Source organism: Barbus barbus (genome assembly GCF_936440315.1).
Source record: "Barbus barbus genome assembly, chromosome: 24".
In the NCBI taxonomy this organism is placed as follows: Eukaryota; Metazoa; Chordata; class Actinopteri; order Cypriniformes; family Cyprinidae; genus Barbus; species Barbus barbus.
Window position 1 is genome coordinate 27,102,667 of NC_136752.1, and position 20,673 is coordinate 27,123,339.

The following is a 20,673-nucleotide window of genomic DNA, read 5'->3' on the forward strand; positions in this document are numbered from 1 at the left end:
AGAAGTAATTTAGACGGTTACAATGATTTTTATTCTCCACACACATATTGGTTTTTTACGCGGTCAATCCGTATTGCAGCTCTTGATACGGTTGTTTTCGCTTGCAATACTTTTGGCTGTATTTGGGCGAAACCACAGTGCCAAAAGTGTAAGAGTGAAAAAATGGAAGTCAGAAGAATACAGATCGTATTTATTTTGTCTTAGCATGAAGTTGCAGTTTCACAATACATGAATTACACTTACAAAAAATAGTAAAATTCAGCAAATCTTTTTTTCTTCTGCTTGAAACGCGATTTACACTTTTACAAATCTTTTCTTGCGCATGCAAAATTAATTTACGCTTGCTATCTTATGTACATTTTCACAAATCTTATCCTGCGCATGCAAATCTTTTTGACCTCATTTTACCTTCATAAAAACACAGCCAATTTATGATTAAAGGGACAGTTAACCTAAAAATGAAAAGTCTGTCATCATTAACTCACCCTCATGTCGCTCCAAACCTGTATGACTTTCTTTTCACGGAGAGAACACAAAAGAGAGTTTGAACAACTCTTTTCCATGCAATTATAATATATGGTGACAGAAGCGTTTATGGTGTAAAAGGCACAATAAAATGAGAACAAAAGTGGTCCATACAATTTGTGCACTATATTTCAAGTCATCTGCAGTCATATGATAGTTTTGAGCAAGAAACAGACCAATATTTAGTTTCTGAACATCAGTTCTAGCTCTTTTTAAAGACTTAATGAGAGAACAGTGTTGTTATTGTTAACTAAAAAAATCCATAAAAAAGCATAAACATGTTTTCTTTAATTGAAATATAGCTGAAATGAAATAAAATATAAATATTAGATGAAAAATGAATAATATGTAAACAAAAATGGGAAATGCTGGCTTGGGAACTAAATTAAATACAATTTATGATACAATTATTACACCCAAAATAACAATGTTAAAAGCTTAGCATAAATACATAAATAAAAATGGTACTTAAACTAAAATTAAAATGAAAACTGAAAATATAAAAATAAAAGCTCATTCAAAATATTAAATACTATAAATGGCACATAAATTAAGTACTAAACTTATCAAAAATTAAATACATTAAAGCTATGTAGAAATATAAAAGAACTAATAAAATGACAAAAGTACATTAGAAAATTAAAATAACACTGTGAGAGAAGCATTTGTGAACAAATCATTCTTTTGAGTGATGAATCAGTTGATTCGGTTCACAAGTGAGATGAATGGACTTAACGATGCTTTGACTGAATCGTTTGATAAGTTCATCTGACTGAATGATCAGCAGCTCACGGCATATCTTCAGAAGACTTGAAATACTCATATAGACCACTTTTGCGACCATATTTGCAAAAGTGACCAATGCATTCTCTAAACTTTCTTCATCAGATCTTCTTCACGATGGACCTGCTTTAAAGCAGTAAAGTGTGTGTAAGAAGCTTATAAATGACATCATGAATAGTTTAGACCCAAGAAAAACAATCAGGAGGCCAAAAACTGCCACACGAGAGCCGATCGGTGTGCAAATCCTCCTGTGTGGCGTTTGACACGCTCGGTGCTGGACTGAAGCCTGCTGGCCTCCTATTGGCTGATCCGCAGCTATACAGATGACCTCTGACCTCATCCGCACCCCGACTGACCCACCGATCGAGCGGCACTTCACATGTGTGAACATGCTGGCCACACGCTCCCAATATCCCAGCATGCCGTCCTCTCTCTCAAACACTCCAGCACTCTTTCAAACAGTGAATAAATCACTTCGGCTTCTCCAAGTGTCTGGTAACTTCCAAACGATCAAACACAGAAAGTGAGGACTGAACTGAGCATGTGCAAACAGAGCTGGCACCGTATGTTTGGATCGTAAAGCCAATCAAATTCACTGCCTTTTAAGGGCAATGGTGTGCTGCAATAGACCAAAACACCGCTCTTGGGTCACATGATCCGACTCGTTTCTGTCCATTTCTCCTGAGCTGAATGCTGTCAGTGGTTTTGAAGACATTAGTCATGCTCATTTAACTCAAATTCTCCGTCAGTCACACTGATGGAGCCTCGAATATGAACCTCATAACCTCAAATCCATCCACATTTCATCACAATCATCACATTTCTTGGTTTTCATTTCTGAAGAAAACTGATTTATTTAGTGGTACTCATACACTTTTTGCTTTTATAAGTTTACAAATAAAATATAGCAAAATACCTTTAATACATAAATATACATCAAATATATAAATAATATTTCTTAAATAATTTTTGTAAATATTTTCTAAATATATAATAAGTGACTAAATGCATAAATAATATTTATAAGTAATTTATAAATAGCATTTTTAATTATAAATAAAGTCTATGAATGAACGTTCTTATAAAATACATTTAAAAGAAAATTATTAAATGCATGCATTAAGTAAACAATTGTAATATATAAAATACATAAATGAATAAATAAATGCAAATATTTAGAAAAAACTATTTATAAATATTTTATAATATTTATGAATATTATTAATTCAGATAGTTGTCATTTACAAGAAATTAGACAGGAAACAGGTCAAAAACTCATTCTTAATAAAACTCTTTTATAATAAAAAATAGGAATTAAACAATATTTATATTTATTTTATAATGCATATGTATTATATTAATAATATATTTATTTATTTATAAATAAAAAGTATATCTATACACAATGTATTCATTTATAAGTAAATACATATTTATGTTATAATAATAATACATACACATTTCTAACAAAATTTTGAAATAATCAACAAAGTGTATAATATAAAGCTTTGTCATTTGTAATGATTTATTTAATGGCTAAAATAACATAAATACACACAAAAAAATTGTATTCATATATTAATTATTATAAATAAATATTATGAATATTTTACAATTATTTTTTTATTTATTTTTTTTTTAGCTTTGACTCCTCGAGGGAGGCTTGGTGTTTCATCAGATGTCTGGGACAGGAAATAGTTAGAGTACAAGGAAAGTTTCGGTCGGGCCTGACTGACATTCAATCACCTAGAAAACCTACATTCATCTGATTTGAAGCATAAACACACGCAAACTCAGGAAGCCGAGAAACTTGTTTTTATCTCACTGCAGCATCCTAACCGCCGAAAAACTAGATTCCATGATTATATGTTCGATCAACATCATTAAATCATCACAATCACTCTGGTTTTACATCTGAAATCACAGCCCAGCTGATATCTGCTCTTAAACAAACACACTGCACTCAGTCTGTTTCCACGACCAAACCACACGCTTCCCAAACACGATAACCATGATTGCAGTAATAACAGTTTGTGAAAGCACAGAAACATGACTCTTTATAGTCTGTGACATGTATTTGGACAGACAGATGAATGGTTCTGATGTCTGGTCTGGAGATGGCTTTTGGACTGACAAAAACCAGATCACAGTCAAAAAGAAATCCTGAAACCCTGCAGAACCATCAACACACAGTATGACTGCAACTGATCATACTGACACACGTAGTGAGGGTGAGTGATCTGAACAAATCATCGAAGTTACAAACTAGATTTTACATCGTTTTTAACTGGTTTCTTACACACACACACACACACACACACACACACACACACACACACACACACACACACACGAGAAATCATGAATAGTCCAGCTATAAAGGATCACTGCCCTCTAGTGTTCAAACATATGTCTCACAGCTCTGTAGATTTATTCATGTGCTTTACTGTAATTGCATAAAATTACAAGCAACATAGAACAGGTCATTTAAGAATAGTTTGTGTTTGATTAATTCTATAAAACTGATACAAAATAGCTGAGAAAATTCTCAATAGATCAATTTAATAATACAATATTTAGCTGCATTTTACTATTATTCCCTCATACATTTTAATGCACTGAAATTCAAAATGTGACATGAGTGAAATTTTCATTATTCAGGGCAGATTACAAACAATATTAAATGCTGTCAGATATATATATATATATATATATGTAATTTCTATAAATTTTTTGTAAATATTATATTATACATTTTAAATGCCAAATCAATTAAACAATCAAAAATATCTCCATCACTTTATAACAACACCTTTATATTTTATTTTGAATTATGAGTGCTCAGACATGGTTTGAGTGACACAGAGTGAGCCGTTTCTCACTGTAGTATAGTCACTGAAGGGAGTGGAGGTGTGTGAGGATGATGTGTTGAGGTGTGTAACTCACCGCAGGTGTGTATGATGCTAAGGTATTTGCGGGTGCCGTGGTAACAGGGGTCACCGAACTCTTGTGTCGAGGCGCGGACCACACAGGAGCGTTTCCCCTGGCAGCGTGATGTCATCACCTGCAGAGCCACATCTGACGAGCAGTCTGGAATCACATGACACATCAGGTGAGATCTCAGCACACACACACACTCACACACAGTATACAGCCAATTATAATGACTGAAAAAAAAAAAAAGTGCGCTAGGCTTCATTTAGAAATGTTCCTGATTGTTATCAACTGGAGAATGTGTCATTTCAAGACACAATTTTTTTGTATGAAAAAGTATGAACCAGTGTTATTTTAGTTGAATAGTTCGAATTTTTGGTTATGAAAAAAAACAAACAACAAAAAAAAAACATTATAGCTATTTAGAATTTTAAAAAAAATCTAAAACAATGACAAAAGCACATAACATTACTAAAACAAATTATGAAATACTATTGTAGTTTGAATTAGTTGTTATTTTTCTATTTTCTACTTTTTCTATTTTTAATTTCATTTTAATTTTTCTTGAAGTTTTAGTAATTGTCATTTTATTAGTTTTTTAGTTTCAGTTTTTTTTTGTCTATATAGTTTTAAATTTATTTAATTTTTAGTTGTAGTTATTTTAGTACATCACGTTAAACTGTGTGGTTATCGCTAACTAAAACTTTAGCTAAAACTAAGCAAAATCAATTAAGTCATGCATTGAAATCAAATTAAATATATTAGATGAAAATCACAAATGAATAAAAAAATGAATAAAATAAACAACAAATAACTGAAAATAAGTGAAAAATGAACTGAAATGAATAAAAATGACAAGAGCACAGCACAAAATTACTAAAAAAGTTAGTGTCATTGAATATATTATAGTTTTACTAATATTGCTACTATTTTCCAATGTGTATACAGTTTTTAATTTTTATTTTAAGTTTTAGTTGCAGTTACTTTAGTACATCACGTTGAACTAAAACTAGCTGAAATAGAAAATAGATTTTTCATTTTAATTTAATACTAGATATTTTTTTTTTTTTTTTAGCTCTAGTTTATTATAATAACTCTAGTATGAACGAGTGGCACCGTCACAGCTCTGGATAAATGAAATGTTTCCCTAAAGGGTTTGAACTCTCTGAAAATGTTTTACTTTCACAACACAGAACAATCAAGCCACACAGATGAACATCAAACAGATTCTGCAGACAGACCATACGAGACATGCTTGGGCTTGTCGTCCGCCCGTCATTGTGTCTCTAACACTTGATTTGATGGATTCTGCGTTGGAAGATGAAACTGCAGCCGCCGCTGACAACAGCAGATGGCAAAACGATCACATAAACAGACGGCGTGTTCTCTTAAAACATACTTGACTTGAAACATGTCCTATAATTATATCATTTAGTGAAAGTACTTCAAATCTTTAATTTGTTGCTATTTCAGTGCTGCTTTCCTTCTGAATTTGAGAGGTTTGAGGCTGCAAGTTATGTGATTCTCAAAAGCATTCGCTGTGTCTTGTTCACACCACTTCATTTCCCACTGGACTAATCATGCTTTTATTTCAGGGAATTGCACAAAGTCAGCCAATCAGATTGGAGCTGGCAGGACGGAGAAGGTGTGTAATATGAATCAGGCGGTCACTGAAGGGACATCTGAGGATAAGACTAACAGACTGCTAGCTAACATGTTCAAGTCTCCAAAAAGCGAAAACTATCATTAACAATATTGCCGTTCCATTAATTGGTGCCGTCATTGTCAACTAAAACTAAAGAAAAACAAAACTATTAAAAACATTTTTGCTCTTTGAAATAAAATTAATATAAATTTATAAATATAAATATCAGATGAAAAACTAAAAATGAAAAAATAAGAAAAATATTTATATTACCCCATAAGAAGATAAGAAAATATAAGAAAATTAGAAATGGTTGGCTTGGCAATTAACTGAGATAGATTTAAAGCTCTAAAATTACTAACTGAATAAACTAAAACTAAGACTCAAATTAAAAGTATTTAGAAAGATATAAAAACATTTTTAAAATGTGCATGACAAAATTACTAAAAATGTATGTAAAATTAATTAAAATTAAAATTAAGGACTTCTTGTGTTCAATAAATTCCAGAATATATTTTTATGATTACTTGGAATAACACATATGTATTTTATTGTACATATATACATACAAAGATATATACATACATGTTTAATCCAATTATAATTATATATAAATATTATATATATATATATATTTAATATTTAATCAGTTCAGCTCGAAGCATCAGTCACTGAAGATCTGAGGAGCGGAGACACGTCATCACCTCACGACTAATGGCTTGAACAAATGTCAGAGGTCAAAGGTCACGGAGTCGTGTTAGTAAACAGAGAGCGGCTCGCTGATAGAGATTTGATTTATGAACCGCATAACCAGCCGATGCTTACAATGTTAAAGCTGAAGCAACTATTTATTGGGATACATCGCCTCTCTTATGACAGACCCGGCTGTAACGGTTCTTCTGACACTGACTGCAGATCTAGTTCTGGTTGAGAGCGTCCAGAAACCAGATCCAAACCCCCGGGGTCACTTTCAGTCCTCCATCATAGACAAATCTGAGTTTACAGCTCTGGATGGGGTAAAAATGAGGCGTGGGAAGTTTACAGAAACACACGGAGAACGTGAACTTTGTGTTTCTGTGAGCTTCTGTGACACTTTCATTAAGCATGGATGCATTAAACTGATCAGAAGTAACAGTAAAGACATTTATAATGTTACAAAAGATTTTTATTTCAAATAAACGCTGTTCTTTTGAACTCTATATTCATCAAAGAATCCTGTTTCCACAAAAATATGAAGCAGCACAACTGTCTTCAACATTGATAATAATGAGAAATGGTTATTGAGCAGCAAATCAGTGTATTATAATGATTTCTGAAGGATCATGTGACACTGAAGACTGGAGGAATGATGCTGAAAATACAGCTTTGATCACAAGAATAAATTACATTTTAAAACACATTAAAGTAGCAAACCGTTATTTTGAATTGTAATAATATTTTACAATTTTACTGCATTTTTGATCAAATAAATGCAGCCTTGGTGAGCAGAAGAGACTTCTTTCAAAAACATTTAAAAAATCTTACCAACCCCAAACTTTTGAACAGTAGTTTATATATAGTGTTAAGATGGAGATATTAAATTAAAACATAATGAGTAAAATTATTGCCATTGATTACTATTCTATATTTATAGTTATTCTCAGAAAAAAATTCAAGTGATTAAAATTAAGGACTGAAACATTTAGTTTCCTGAGAAAAATATTAAGAAAAATTATGAAAAAAATATTATGGAGTATAATACACAATAATAACAAATAAATTGTGATTTTTTTTTTCAAAACTGATAATAATAAACAAAAGTCTTATTGTGTAAATTGTTTTAAATAAAATTCAATATTCTGGAGAAACAAAGGCTGTGTGGATGATGAAAAATATTATCGTGGCTCACGTTTCATATTACAGTCGAAATCAGATGTATAACAAAAAATCAGTTCCTGCTAAATATTCTGTTTCACTCAAATCAAATCAAATCAAATCATAAAGTCTATCAGTCTGTAGGTTCTGACTGATTTAGTTTTAACGGCTTTAATGAACTTTAAGTCTCACAGATGGAGGTTCTTGAGCATCTTCAGGTGAAACGCTCTCAGTGTCACCTGACAGGACGTCCAGAGAGAAAAACAGACCCCATTAACCCCGTCATTGAGTCCAGTGTCAGAGTGATTAGTCAAGCGCTGCTTAAGAGGCTGGTGTCTTCTCTCGCCAACACACACTCAACACACAAATACACAAAAAGCTCTTATTTATTGCTGAATTTTGCCAAGCAGAGACAAAAGGAAAAAAACAACCAGACTTGATACTGTATATGATGATGAACGTCATAACACCTTACCTATAATATAATGCAACTTTACCAATAATAACAGCCTATGATTAAAAGTCTCTTTTGTGCCAAATTCACTGTACTTCAAAAAACCAATCCATCTCTGCACACTGAAGGTGAAAACGCCTCACACGACACAATAACAGACAATCAGAACATCCAACCCGTCACTAAATGCTGTAAATGCAGGTCTCAACCTCATTATCTACTAACAAAACACATTTACTGTAACACACCCACAAAAACAACACTAACCACACTGAGAAAAGAGTCGACCTGGAGCCAAACGTGTCCACCTCACACACACACAGCCTCCAGGAGTGTAAGAGGAGATGAGATTAGCTGCTACTCATCTCAAGACAAAAAGAGAGTGTGTTGTTCTGACCGAATTTCCTCCCACACATCCCAGAAGTTTCCTTGAATTCAAGCATGTTCCTGGTGAAGCAGAACCCCTCAGGATACACACACCCATGCCACAAAACAGCCTCAAACAGCACGGCTTTCAGCTTTGATGCTGGAACAGTTCCACACACACACAGAGATACAAACAGAAACATGTAGAAACAGGAGAAATGAAGCAGTGAAACCGAACACCTGACATGACGTGATGTCATTCACATTTACACAGGTGCTGTAGGATCTGTCTTTCTGTGTGTGACGTCAAAAGATTTACGTTAAAAAATAATCACATTCTGTCGTGTAAAATCATAAACATTTAGCAAAATGATCAACTTCAGCTTTACAAAAAAAAAAAGAATATATATATATAGATATAGCTCAAGATAGATATTAAAGTTGAAGTCAAACGTTCACATACGCCTTGCGGAATCTGCAGAATGTTAATTATTTTGCTCAAATAAGAGCGATCATACAAAATGCATGTTATTGTTTATTTAGTACTGACCTGAATAAGATATTTCACATTAAATATATTTACATATAGTCCACAAGAGACAAAATCTGAATTTTAAAAAAATGACCCTGTTTGAAAGTTTACATCCCCTTGATTCTTAATACTGTGTTGTTACCTGAATGATCCACAGTTGTGTTTTTTTGTTTAGTGAGAGTTGCTCATGAGTCCCTTGTTTGTCCTGAACAGTTAAACTGCCTGCTGTTCTTCAGAAAAATCCTTCAGGTCCCACAAATTCTTTGGTTTTCCAGAATTGTGCATTTGAACCCTTTCCAAAAATGACTATGATTTTGAGATTGATCTTTCTACACTGAGGACGACTGAGGGACTCATATGCAACTATTACAGAAGGTTCAAACGCTCACTGATGCTCCAGAAGAAAAAACCATGCATTAAGAGCCGGGGCGTGAAAACTTTTGAACAGAATGAAGATGAGTAAATTTTTCTTGTTTTGCCTAAATATCATATTTTTTCATTTGGTACTCCCAGAAGCTGAATATGATGTTTCCCAGAAGACAAAATAAGATACATTTACCCTGATCTTCAAATTCAAAAAGTTTGTGCACAGCGTGTTTTTCCTTCTGGAGCATCAGTGAGCGTTTGAACCAGTCATTTAACGATTGCCATCTTTGTGTAACCTTTATTAGAAAGTCAATAAACAGTCCATGAGCAGTTTGAGACTGGAACTAGCCTAAACCCAAATCCACAATGACAGAGCTGATAGAGATAGAGAGTTTGCAAAAAAAAGAAGTTTAAAAAGAAATCTCACATGAGGAATCACTCATGTCATTGTTTTACAGCTGAACCTGGTGAAGTCTGAGCTCTTACCGACAGACGGTGCCCTCCGGTGGTGTGGAGGACACTCCAGCGTTCCCTGCTGCGTGCGGCCAAACATGGCCGAATAAACCACGATTTGCATCCCTGTCTTACAGCCCAACCGCAAGCGTTCGCCTTCACACACCACTTTACTCTTATACTCACCTACAGAGAGAAAACACACAGTCATAACAAAACACTATTCATGACTCGTTTTACTTTAAAATCCATTAAATAAACAGTTCATTTACATTGTAATAATATTTCACAAAATTGTTTTAATAAAAAAAATTTACTGTATTTTTTATCAAATAGACTAAAAAGAGTTTGGAATCAAAGATCTTTGTTGCTTTTGAAAGAAGCCTCTTCCGCTCACCAAAGCTGCATTTATTTGATCACTGTTTTTACTGTATTTGTAATCAAATAAATGCATTCTTGGCATTTATGCATTTATATGCGAAACAGCTTATAACGAAAAATATATAGTGCTGGACCAGGGTTATTATAGTTTGCTAAACATGAACTAAAATAAAATATTTAAAAAAAAAACTTAAATTTATTTTAGCATATATATTTCTCATTTTCATTAACTTTATGTATTAAAAAAGCTAAAAATGAAAAAACTATATAGTCATAATTAAAATAAATAAATAAAACTAATAAAATGACAAAAGCACAAAACAAAATTTCATAGAAAAATGCTTAATAGAAATATTAAAAAACAATATCTAAAAAATGACAAATTTAAAAACTGAAATAAAGTAAAAAAATAAATATTAACAGAAAACTATACAAAAAACAATAACTAATAAAATAAAATAAAACTGAAAAAACTATATAGTCATATAGAAAACAACAATAATTAATAAAAATGTGAAAAGCACACAACAAAATTACTCAAATGAAAATTGAAAACCATTCAAAATGTATTTTTAATACTAAAACAACACTGGGCAGAACTTATCCCTTTTATCATGAATAATCTGGTGACATCAGCTGAAAAGGATCATGTATTGATTCATGTATTCGTTTCAACTCTACTGTAAACCGAGGCCGTGTGTGTGTCTGTAGAGCTTTAACACACACAGTGACCTGTAACTGAAGTGCAGAGCTTTATTTCTCAGACCCGCATAAGAGAAAGGACAAGTGGACAGATTTCTCTCTGCTCAGCTACCAGAACACAATAACCTGTGTGTGTGTGTGTGTGTGTGTGTGAGAGAGACTCACTCGGCCTGCACTTGTACTGCACACTGAGGTATTTGCTGACGGTGGGACAGGGGTCCGACCCAAACAAACGGCTGTTGACGAGAACCTGACATCTCCGCCTGTCCTCACATTCATCCAGCATCTTCTGCAGAGAGACAGACAGATCCAGACAGACAGACAGAATGCTTTCATTCAGGTACATACATTATTCCATGGCTTTCATTTTCCCCGCAGTAGATTCCTTCCCTCCGGGCAGAAAAACACACAGTGTGTAATTTTACTCCGGCACACAGTGCTGTACATGTGTGTGTTTATAGCGTGTGGTTTTAGGGAGTGTGAAAGCGTAAATCACGATTGTGTGTGTGCTGTCAGAGACGCCGCAGTTCAAAAGAGCTGCCACATAAATCAGTCACACACACCTTCATCAGCTCCGTTTGGATAATAAACACATTTAACGCACAAAAACAAAATACTGCCTCATTATTAATATACTGTGCCACACACACACAGAGTCAAACATATGAAGAACTTTCATATGTTTCATAAGAAACCCTTTCACTTCTTTAATGTGATGTATTTTTGTATGACACATACAATATTATAAAAAATATATAAGAAAAAAATGTAGGGCAGAACTATCATATTTTTCATATTATCATATCATACACAAATTAATCATATTTGATGAAAACCTTAAACTGAACTGAAAACTGCAACTGAAATAAATGTAAGTTTTACTTAAGTTACCAAAACTAAAACTGAAATGAAAATAGAATTGTTAAAAAAATTATTACTAATAAAATGACAAAAGCATTAAACAAAATTACTACAAATAAAAAACTGAAATAAAAGTAAATTAAAGCTAAACAGAAATATTTATAAAAACAATAACTAAAAAAAATTACAAAAAATAAAATAAGAAATAAATGAAAGCTAATATTAAATATTAAAAATAATAAAAGTACTATCCTTAATGTGTGAAATAAAAAAATTAAAGATAAATAGAAATATTGAAAAAAATAATAGAACGACAAAAGCACATAAAATTACTAACCATAAAAACTGAAATAAAAAATTAAAGCTAAAAAACAAACATAACATTACTAAAATGTAAAAAAATAAATATGAATAAATAGTATAACAGTATATAAATGATAGTAAATGAACACTGGAATTGACTGGATGGTGTAAAGATTTAATTTCTCTATTCTCTAATCGATATTTACCTGCAAGGATGTGGACACATGACAGGAAGTGATGTCATCCACTGAGCGTGGTCCAGCACCGCTATAAGGGTTTGGGCACTGAGGTGAGTGGGCGGGGTCTGTTCTGCCGTAGAAAGCTGATTGGACGGTGATGGAGGTTCTGGGCGGGCAGCGAACAGTCAGGAATTCTCCGTCACACGCCTGGTCTGTGTGATTCCTCAGAACACGCGACAGATAACCTTCCACAGAGACAAAAACACACGTAAGATAATCCATCCACAGACATCAGCATCAAATTCTGAAGAAAACTGTCCATCAATGATATGTGTTGCTATGTGGTTGCTAAGGTGTATATTAAATTATCGAATATGAGGGGGAAAAACAGTGTGGTTCAATGTTTGCTTTCACTTTCTGTTTATGCAGCTGTGTTTTATCCTGATAGTTCAACTCCAGAGCGGAAAGAGGCGATTCACACACACGTTTCCGTGCTGAGTGAGTGATGTCAGTTCTGTTTGCCGAAGGAATAATGGAAGGAAACACAGACACAAAGCACTACACATTACCTCAATATACACACAACCAGCCCAGACCTGTGGGGATCGGACCACCAAAGCCTCTAAAACATGCACACACACACACACACACACACTACTTAGCTATCAAAATGAGGACACACTATAGGCATCTATCTATATATATATATATCTATATATATATATATATATATCTATATATATATATATATATCTATATATATATATATATATATCTATATATATATCTATATATATATCTATATATATATATATATATATATATATATAAAATAATGTTTTTATATAAGGTCAAAACATTATTTGGATAATTTATGAAGTTGATTTATTTATTTTTTTTACCAATGAAGAGAAGCAAAAAAATTATTTAGTAAGAAAGATTTTATGAACTATTTATACAGAATTTCATTCTGTTATTTTGTTTTATGAATGAGGCCTAATGTGTGGATAATTCAGCTTTTTTAAGTAAATTTAATACATAAATATCAAAAGACACTACTGTTCAAAAGTTTGGGGTCAGTAAGATTTTTTTTATGTTTTTGAAAGTCTCTTCTGCTCACCAAGGCTGCATTTGTTTGATCAAAAATACAGTAAAATTAGTAGTAATTGTGAAATATTTTTACAATTTACAATAACTCTTTTCTATTTGAATATATTGTAAAATGTAATTTATTCATGTGAGGCAAAGCTGAATTTTCAGCAACATTACTCCAGTCTTAGTGTCACATGATCCTTCAGAAATGATTCTAATATGCTGATGTGCTGTTGTGAGTTTATAGCTTATAATTTGGATTTTATTCAGAATTTATTCAAAACTTGCAATTAAGTTTTTTTTTCTCAGAACTGCAAATTTACATCTTGAAATTTGGAGAAAAAAGTCAGAATTGCTGGTTTATATTGTCATTCATCTATGGAAGTTTATTTCCACCACAGAATAAAAAAAAAAAAAAAAGGTAATTGCAATTCCCAGAAAAAAAACAAGCTTGTTTCCAACACAGAATCATTAAAATCAAGGTTATTGCAAGTTTATATCTCACAATTGACTTTTTCTCTGAAATGTGAGATATATACATTTACATTTATTCATTTAGCTGACGCTTTTATCCAAAGCGACTTACAATTGCTATATATGTCAGAGGTCGCACGCCTCTGGAGCAACTAGGGGTTAAGTGTCTTGCTCAGGGACACATTGGTGTCTCACAGTGGATTCGAACCCGGGTCTCTCACACCAAAGGCATGTGTCTTATCCACTGCGCCATCACCACGCCACTCATATACTCATAATTGCTAGAAAAAAGTCAGAATTGTGAGATTTTATTGCTTGATAATGAACTCGCAATTCTAACCGCATCATGCCATGTCATAAAGTCCACCCAAAAAATGAACTCTGTTAATCTCAAACATGTTAATGCTAATCATAAATGTGAGCTCAAGATGAAAAAGTGTTTTGAAAAGCACAATAAAGTTGCATTGCATTACAATATTTAAAATAGGAAAATAAACATGGTCAGCATGATCGTGGTGTTGTAATCGGCCTCACATAAATGTCACACAAAGCTACTCAAATGCATTCATAACGAATGAATGAATAATGAAATAATCATGTAATACAGAAGGCCTGTTCTCCTCCTCATGAAAGGAATGCTGTACAATCCACCCGGGATTCCTCCGACAGCTTTAAGCTTTCTGAACACAATCCCTCCTGCAATTGTTCTCGGACAGAAGCCAACATTCCAGCCGCTGATTGACAGCTCCTTTCACCAATCACGGCTCAAATGACAGACAACACCTGTGTGGGATCTCCAATCAGAGAGCGGCCTCTAGGCCAGCGATCACACCAATATGAAGCGCTCTAAAGCAGCTCAGGTGGAGGTTTACCTGAACACAACACAACAAACAGAAGACGAGAATAAAACCAGGTCAAAACACACAGACAGAGGCACTGCTGCAGGGATCAAATCATATCAACGTGGAGAGAGTGTGCTTGAAATAGCATACTCAATGAATTAAACAATATTTATTCAGTTTGAATCCTATTAATATAGTTTATAATATATTGCAGTGAGGCGTACTCTATATTCCAGCCGGAAAACTGGGATGGAATGGAATACTATAGTACACTTTTTAATGCAAACAACACAATAAATAGCTTTTATTTTTATATTTTAGCAATTTTGTGGTGCTTTTGTAATTTTTTAGCTTTAATTTTTATTTCAATTTATATTTATATAATTATAATCATTTAACGTAAACATATTTTACAACAATTAGTTACCAACGTCATTTTTTTAATGTTTTTGTGTTAGTTTGAACATGACAATTCAGACGATTCAAATTAAAAATATATATATATTTTTAAATTTTTACTTGTTAATATTTTGAAATAGCTTTTATTTTTATTATTTATAAAATTTTTCAATTTTGTTGGGCTTTTGTCATTTTTTATTACTTTTGTTTTTATATTTCTATTTAGCTTTAATTTCAGGTTATATTTAATAATTTTAGTATTTTGAAGTAAACTCATTTTATTTCATTAGATGCAAAGGATACTAATTTCATTAGGTCTATGTTGTTCAAGTTTATTTTTTCCCATCTAATATTCATATTTCATTTTATTTCAGCATTATTTTAGTTAATGCAAATGATATTTAACAGTTCACCATAGTTACCAATAACAACACAGATACCGCCTCTGTTTTAGTGACTGGGTGGAACTCAGTTATTAAAATAATTTAGTTATTGTTCAACTTTTTAAAATAATTGCATTTAATCCAAACTTTGTCATATCAAACAATGACTTAAGATGACATTACAAATCACAGTGGGAGCAGATCTAGGTCAAGTTGAGAGCATTGCATTGTGGGATATAGGGTTGCAAATTTTGGCATGCATATGGAATATTGCAAAAAATAGTACGAAAAGCAGGGAAAGCTATTCAGAGCAGAGCCTAAAAAAGGGACGAAGTGGAAGTGATAAGTCATGCTCTCAATCATGCGATCATCTGAGGGGGTAATTTACCACCTTTCCAGTGCCCTAAAACACAGGAGCTGGATGAGAGACAGTCAGTAAGAAAAGACAGAAAACAGGCTGTGTGTGTGTGTGTGTGTGTGTGTGTGAGAGTTGTGCTGGAGTTTCCCCTCTGTTTAAATGATGCTGCGCTGTGATTGGCAGAGAGAGATGATGGCCGAATTCCATACGTCTGCAGAGAAACGTGAAGCAAAACACAATAAACACAGCGACACATGCACACACACACGCACCCTCACACACAATCCAGCGGTCTGTCTGATCACTGTTCAGTGTTATTTGTGAAAGGTGAGCTGTCTGTCTGTCTGTGTGTGTCTATCCAGCATATCTCATTCTCTGAACATTTAACATTCACCAGGAGCGGAAACTACAATCAGAAACCCACCATATATAAACAAAGGTTTGGGGTCAGTAAGACTTTCTTAAATAATTCTGGAAAAAAGTGTCACCAAGGCGGTATTTATTTGAATTTAAATTTATTTTTTATTTATCAAGTACGTTAAAAGCAGTAATATTGTGAACTATTACTACATTTCAAAAAAACTGTTTTCTGTTAGAATATATTGTAAAATGGTCAACAATCGATTTCTGTGATCAAAGCTGTATTTTCAGCATCATTACTCCAGTCTTCAGTGTCACATGATCTTCAGAAATCATTCTAATATGCTGATTTGCTGCTCAAGAAACATTTCTGATTATTATCAGTGTTGACAATAGTTTATTTTTTTCAGAATTCTTTGAGTAGAAAGTTATAAAACAGCTTTTATTTGAAGTACAAAACTTTTAAACATTTTAAATTAATTCTGATCCTTACTGAATGAAAGCATTAATTTAATTTAAACAGAAATGTATACATTTATTAAAAAAACAACATGCATTGGTCAATCTAATAAAGAGAATATTTTGCCCTTTTAAATAAAAATGTTTTTTTGAAAGTCTGATTAAGTAATGAGTGACGAAAAAAATAGTTGAAGTAACATGTCCACATAATGTGCCAAGAGCCGAAGCGGTGCAGCTAATCGTTTTGAGTCCTCAGAAAGTGTTTAGCTTTGACTCACTGGAGCGGCACTAAAGAGCCTCTACTGCTGCCGGTGATATTTTTGGAAAATTATAGAACATGAGAGAGCGGATATTGAGCAGGAATTCCTTCAAAACCCGAACGCAGCTGTGAAGAGAAGCTCTCCAGGCATCAGGAAGCTCAAACACACCCTAAACCACACACACAGCGAATGCTCGCGGAAAAACAAAGGACAGCGGTCACATCAAAGCTCAAAACAAGTAGATGCTTTCGTTTAAAAACTGTCATTAACCTCAGGATGACCTCATGTGACCTCAGAGAACAGGAAAACACTACAGTGTGCGAGTGTGTGTGTGTGGAGAGAGAGAGTGTCAACATGGCAGTACAATAGAGATTAGTAGCTGCTAATAAATTAAACAGGCATCAGCTGAAGGAGCTTAGATGAGATATTAGCGTTTTCAAGGAATAGTTCACCCCAAAATAATGTCAAAATTCTGTTGTTATTGATTCTGCCCTGCAAGAATTGTCATGCAGCAGTGAGTAAATGATGATTTGTATTTTTTGGGCCCAAAACAAGTTTTAGCAATACCTTTTACACTGCAGTGATTTCTGAACAATCTCTTTTTGCTGTGTCCATCTGGCTGAACTGGAGAGGAAAATGTGTCAAATAATAAAAGTAGGTCCAAAAAGATGATAAACACGCAAAAAAAATCCATATGAATGGAATGGTTTAATCCAAGGCTTGGGAAGAGATAAAATGGCATTATATGATGAACTGATTTAATTCAGGCTTTTTTTTTTTTGCATCTAAACAATGATTGACATACACATATGGCAAACATGGAAAAATTATGATTTATGTGTGTGTGTGCGTACTGTAGGCCTATGTGTGAATAAAAGTCTAAATTAAAGGGGTCATATGATGCTTTTTTAAAGATCATTATTTTGTGTATTTGGTGCAACATAATATGTTGACATGTTTTATTGTTCAAAAAACACATTATTTTTCAAATACTGTACATTATCGCACTTTTGGGTGTACTGTCCCTTTAAGAGAAAATACTGAATGAAAATGTAAAGCAGCCAGTTGAGTTTTTTGTATGTGCAGTTTAAATGCAGGCAAATCTGAAACGCCACAAAATAATAAACCAGAGTGTAGTAAAGTATATAAGTGAAGAAAAAAGCGAGTGATGACTACTTTTTGCGAGCGTTTTAAAGGATCAGGATGTGATCAGCTGGACAAAAGCTCCTTGTTCTCCTATGCTCCTCCAGCTCTGCTGTGAAGGAGACCTGCTCCTCTTTCTACTTCTGCTTTCTCTCACTGCTCATTTATGCATCCATCTATAGATCATCTATCTTTTACTTTGTCAAAAATGTGTATCTGTAGATGTGTAACAGCTGATAGAGCCGTTCATTAGCATTCCCACTCATCTCAGCAACTCTGCTCCAATAAAACATCATATAATAAACATGACCGATAATATAATGCACAAATATATATCTAATCAAAATACACTGCAACATTTAAACGCATGCCGTTGTTACAACTAGCAAAGGCTAACTGGACCATGCTAACCAGTCAAACCTTAACATCTTGTGTGTTTCACTTGCAGGTTAAATGATGTTGGATTGTGAGAGAAACAGATAAAGCTGATCTATATTATTTCTGCAGCACTATAAAGCATCGCCACATGGATTTGCTAAAACAATGACTGAACACAAACCTCAAATCCAGAAAAGTCACCACAAAAAGCTCTAATTACATGCGTAAATAAAATAATGAAAGAGATTAATGAGGTTTAAAAATTAAGGACAACACTCCGTATTAAAGCACATTTGCTTCATTAGCACTCTGTGCACTAAAGCTGATAATTATGATTAAGAAAAAACTAAAACACTTCACTTCACTACAACTATTCAATACAGTTTCAAAGTTTGGGGTCAGCAGTTTTTCTTATGGGGCCCAAAGGAGGTAAAAATTTACTGGTATTACTATGATTGTGGTGACATGTTGTCCCTATAATGTAGGTAATACCAGGACCCACACAGAGACACACACACAGAAACACCCACACACACACCCACACAGAGACACACACACAGAGACACCCACACCCACACAGAGACACACACACACCCGCACAGAGACACACACACACACACCCGCACAGAGACACACACACACACACCCGCACAGAGACACACACACACACACACACACACACACAGAGACACACACACACACACACCCACACAGAGACAGAGACACACACACACACCCACACAGAGACAGAGACACACACACACACACACACACACACACACAGAGACACCCACACCCACACAGAGATACACACACCCACATAGAGACACCCACACCCACACAGAGACACCCACACACAGAGACACCCACACCCACACAGAGACACACACACCCACATAGAGACACCCACACACAGAGACACACACACACACACACACACAGAGACACCCACACAGAGACACACACACACACACACACACACAGAGACACCCACACAGAGACACACACACACACATAGAGACACCCACACCCACACAGAGACACCCACACACAGAGACACACACACACACACACAGAGACACCCACACAGAGACACACACACACACACAGAGACACACACACAGACAGACACACACAGACAGGGTTCTGTCATAGACATAACAATCCAACCACAGGATCTGCACAGACTCAGCTCACCTCCGTGTGTGTGTGAGATGTTTTGATAAAGAACTCCTGCACAACATACGGCATGTGTCTGCACAAGACAATTATCAAAACTAGATCATTTCATTTTCTGAAGAAACTGTGTGCGGAGTTCACCTGAGCAAACCCCGCTGCCACCATGCTAAGTATTTTGGGCGGTTAATACTCAGTCGCTAGAGTGTTCTGTGTGGTTGCCAGTGCATGCTATGTAGTATCTATACAGTTGCTGGGCTTTTCTAGCTGGTTTCTATGCGACTGCTTACTGGTCAAAAGAGTCCCTTCTCAAGTCAATATTCTGGTCTCTAGATACAGCTTTGGTTCCTCCTTCAGTGTAAGTCTGGGTTTTTTCACCTGTTTTCCAGCACACCTCTCCTCAACAAGACACATGATTTTAGGAATCGTACATATACAGGATGATTTAAGGCTTCAGGGTTTATTCCACCTCCCCAGTCATAAATCAAACCCTATATGAACAATAGTAATAGTGATGCTTGATTTAGTAAACATTGCTAATTAACAGTGCAGAAAAGAGAAAAGCTTGGGTCCAGATGGGAAAAAGGGTCTTGGAGTTTGGGGAAGGGGGTCTTTTCTACAAACAGAAGGCAGTGGTTTCAAGTTCCACCTCCGGAACAAAGTGTCTGAGAACACACACACACACACACACGGCTCTAACCTCTTGGCTTTCTGGATTATAAAGGTTATTGGAGCGCCTCTCACCTCAGCTAAACTCTCTCTCTGATTTCAAGCATTACTCTCTTCCGGCAGCGAGACTTTTCCATCTTGGCAGTAACGGGATGCAAAGAGATTGAGTGAGATTAGACTCGTAATGTGACTACAGTCATGAGCATTTTGGTAACAGATGAATTTAGAAAGAAAAACAGGTCCTGTGATTAATAAAATCCTCACTTTTGGCAAAAAAATATTTACACGTTCACAGACAGTCCAAATCTGAAGCAAGGTTAATATAGTTAATTAAACTAAAAT

The 20,673-nt window shown here is 34.4% G+C and overlaps 1 protein-coding gene across 1 annotated transcript in view; it reads right to left on the minus strand.

Moving 5' to 3' along the window:
* LOC306844368 (protein eva-1 homolog C-like) overlaps positions 1-20,673 on the minus strand; it is a 45,150-nt gene that overhangs the window by 19,272 nt on the left and 5,205 nt on the right. Inside the window, exons 3-6 of the mRNA XM_079376452.1 lie at positions 12,366-12,583; positions 11,161-11,284; positions 9,946-10,098; positions 4,255-4,398 (exon numbers count right to left, since the gene is read on the minus strand). Coding sequence (XP_079232578.1) covers positions 4,255-4,398; positions 9,946-10,098; positions 11,161-11,284; positions 12,366-12,583 — 639 coding nt within the window. The remainder of the gene's footprint in view (positions 1-4,254; positions 4,399-9,945; positions 10,099-11,160; positions 11,285-12,365; positions 12,584-20,673) is intronic.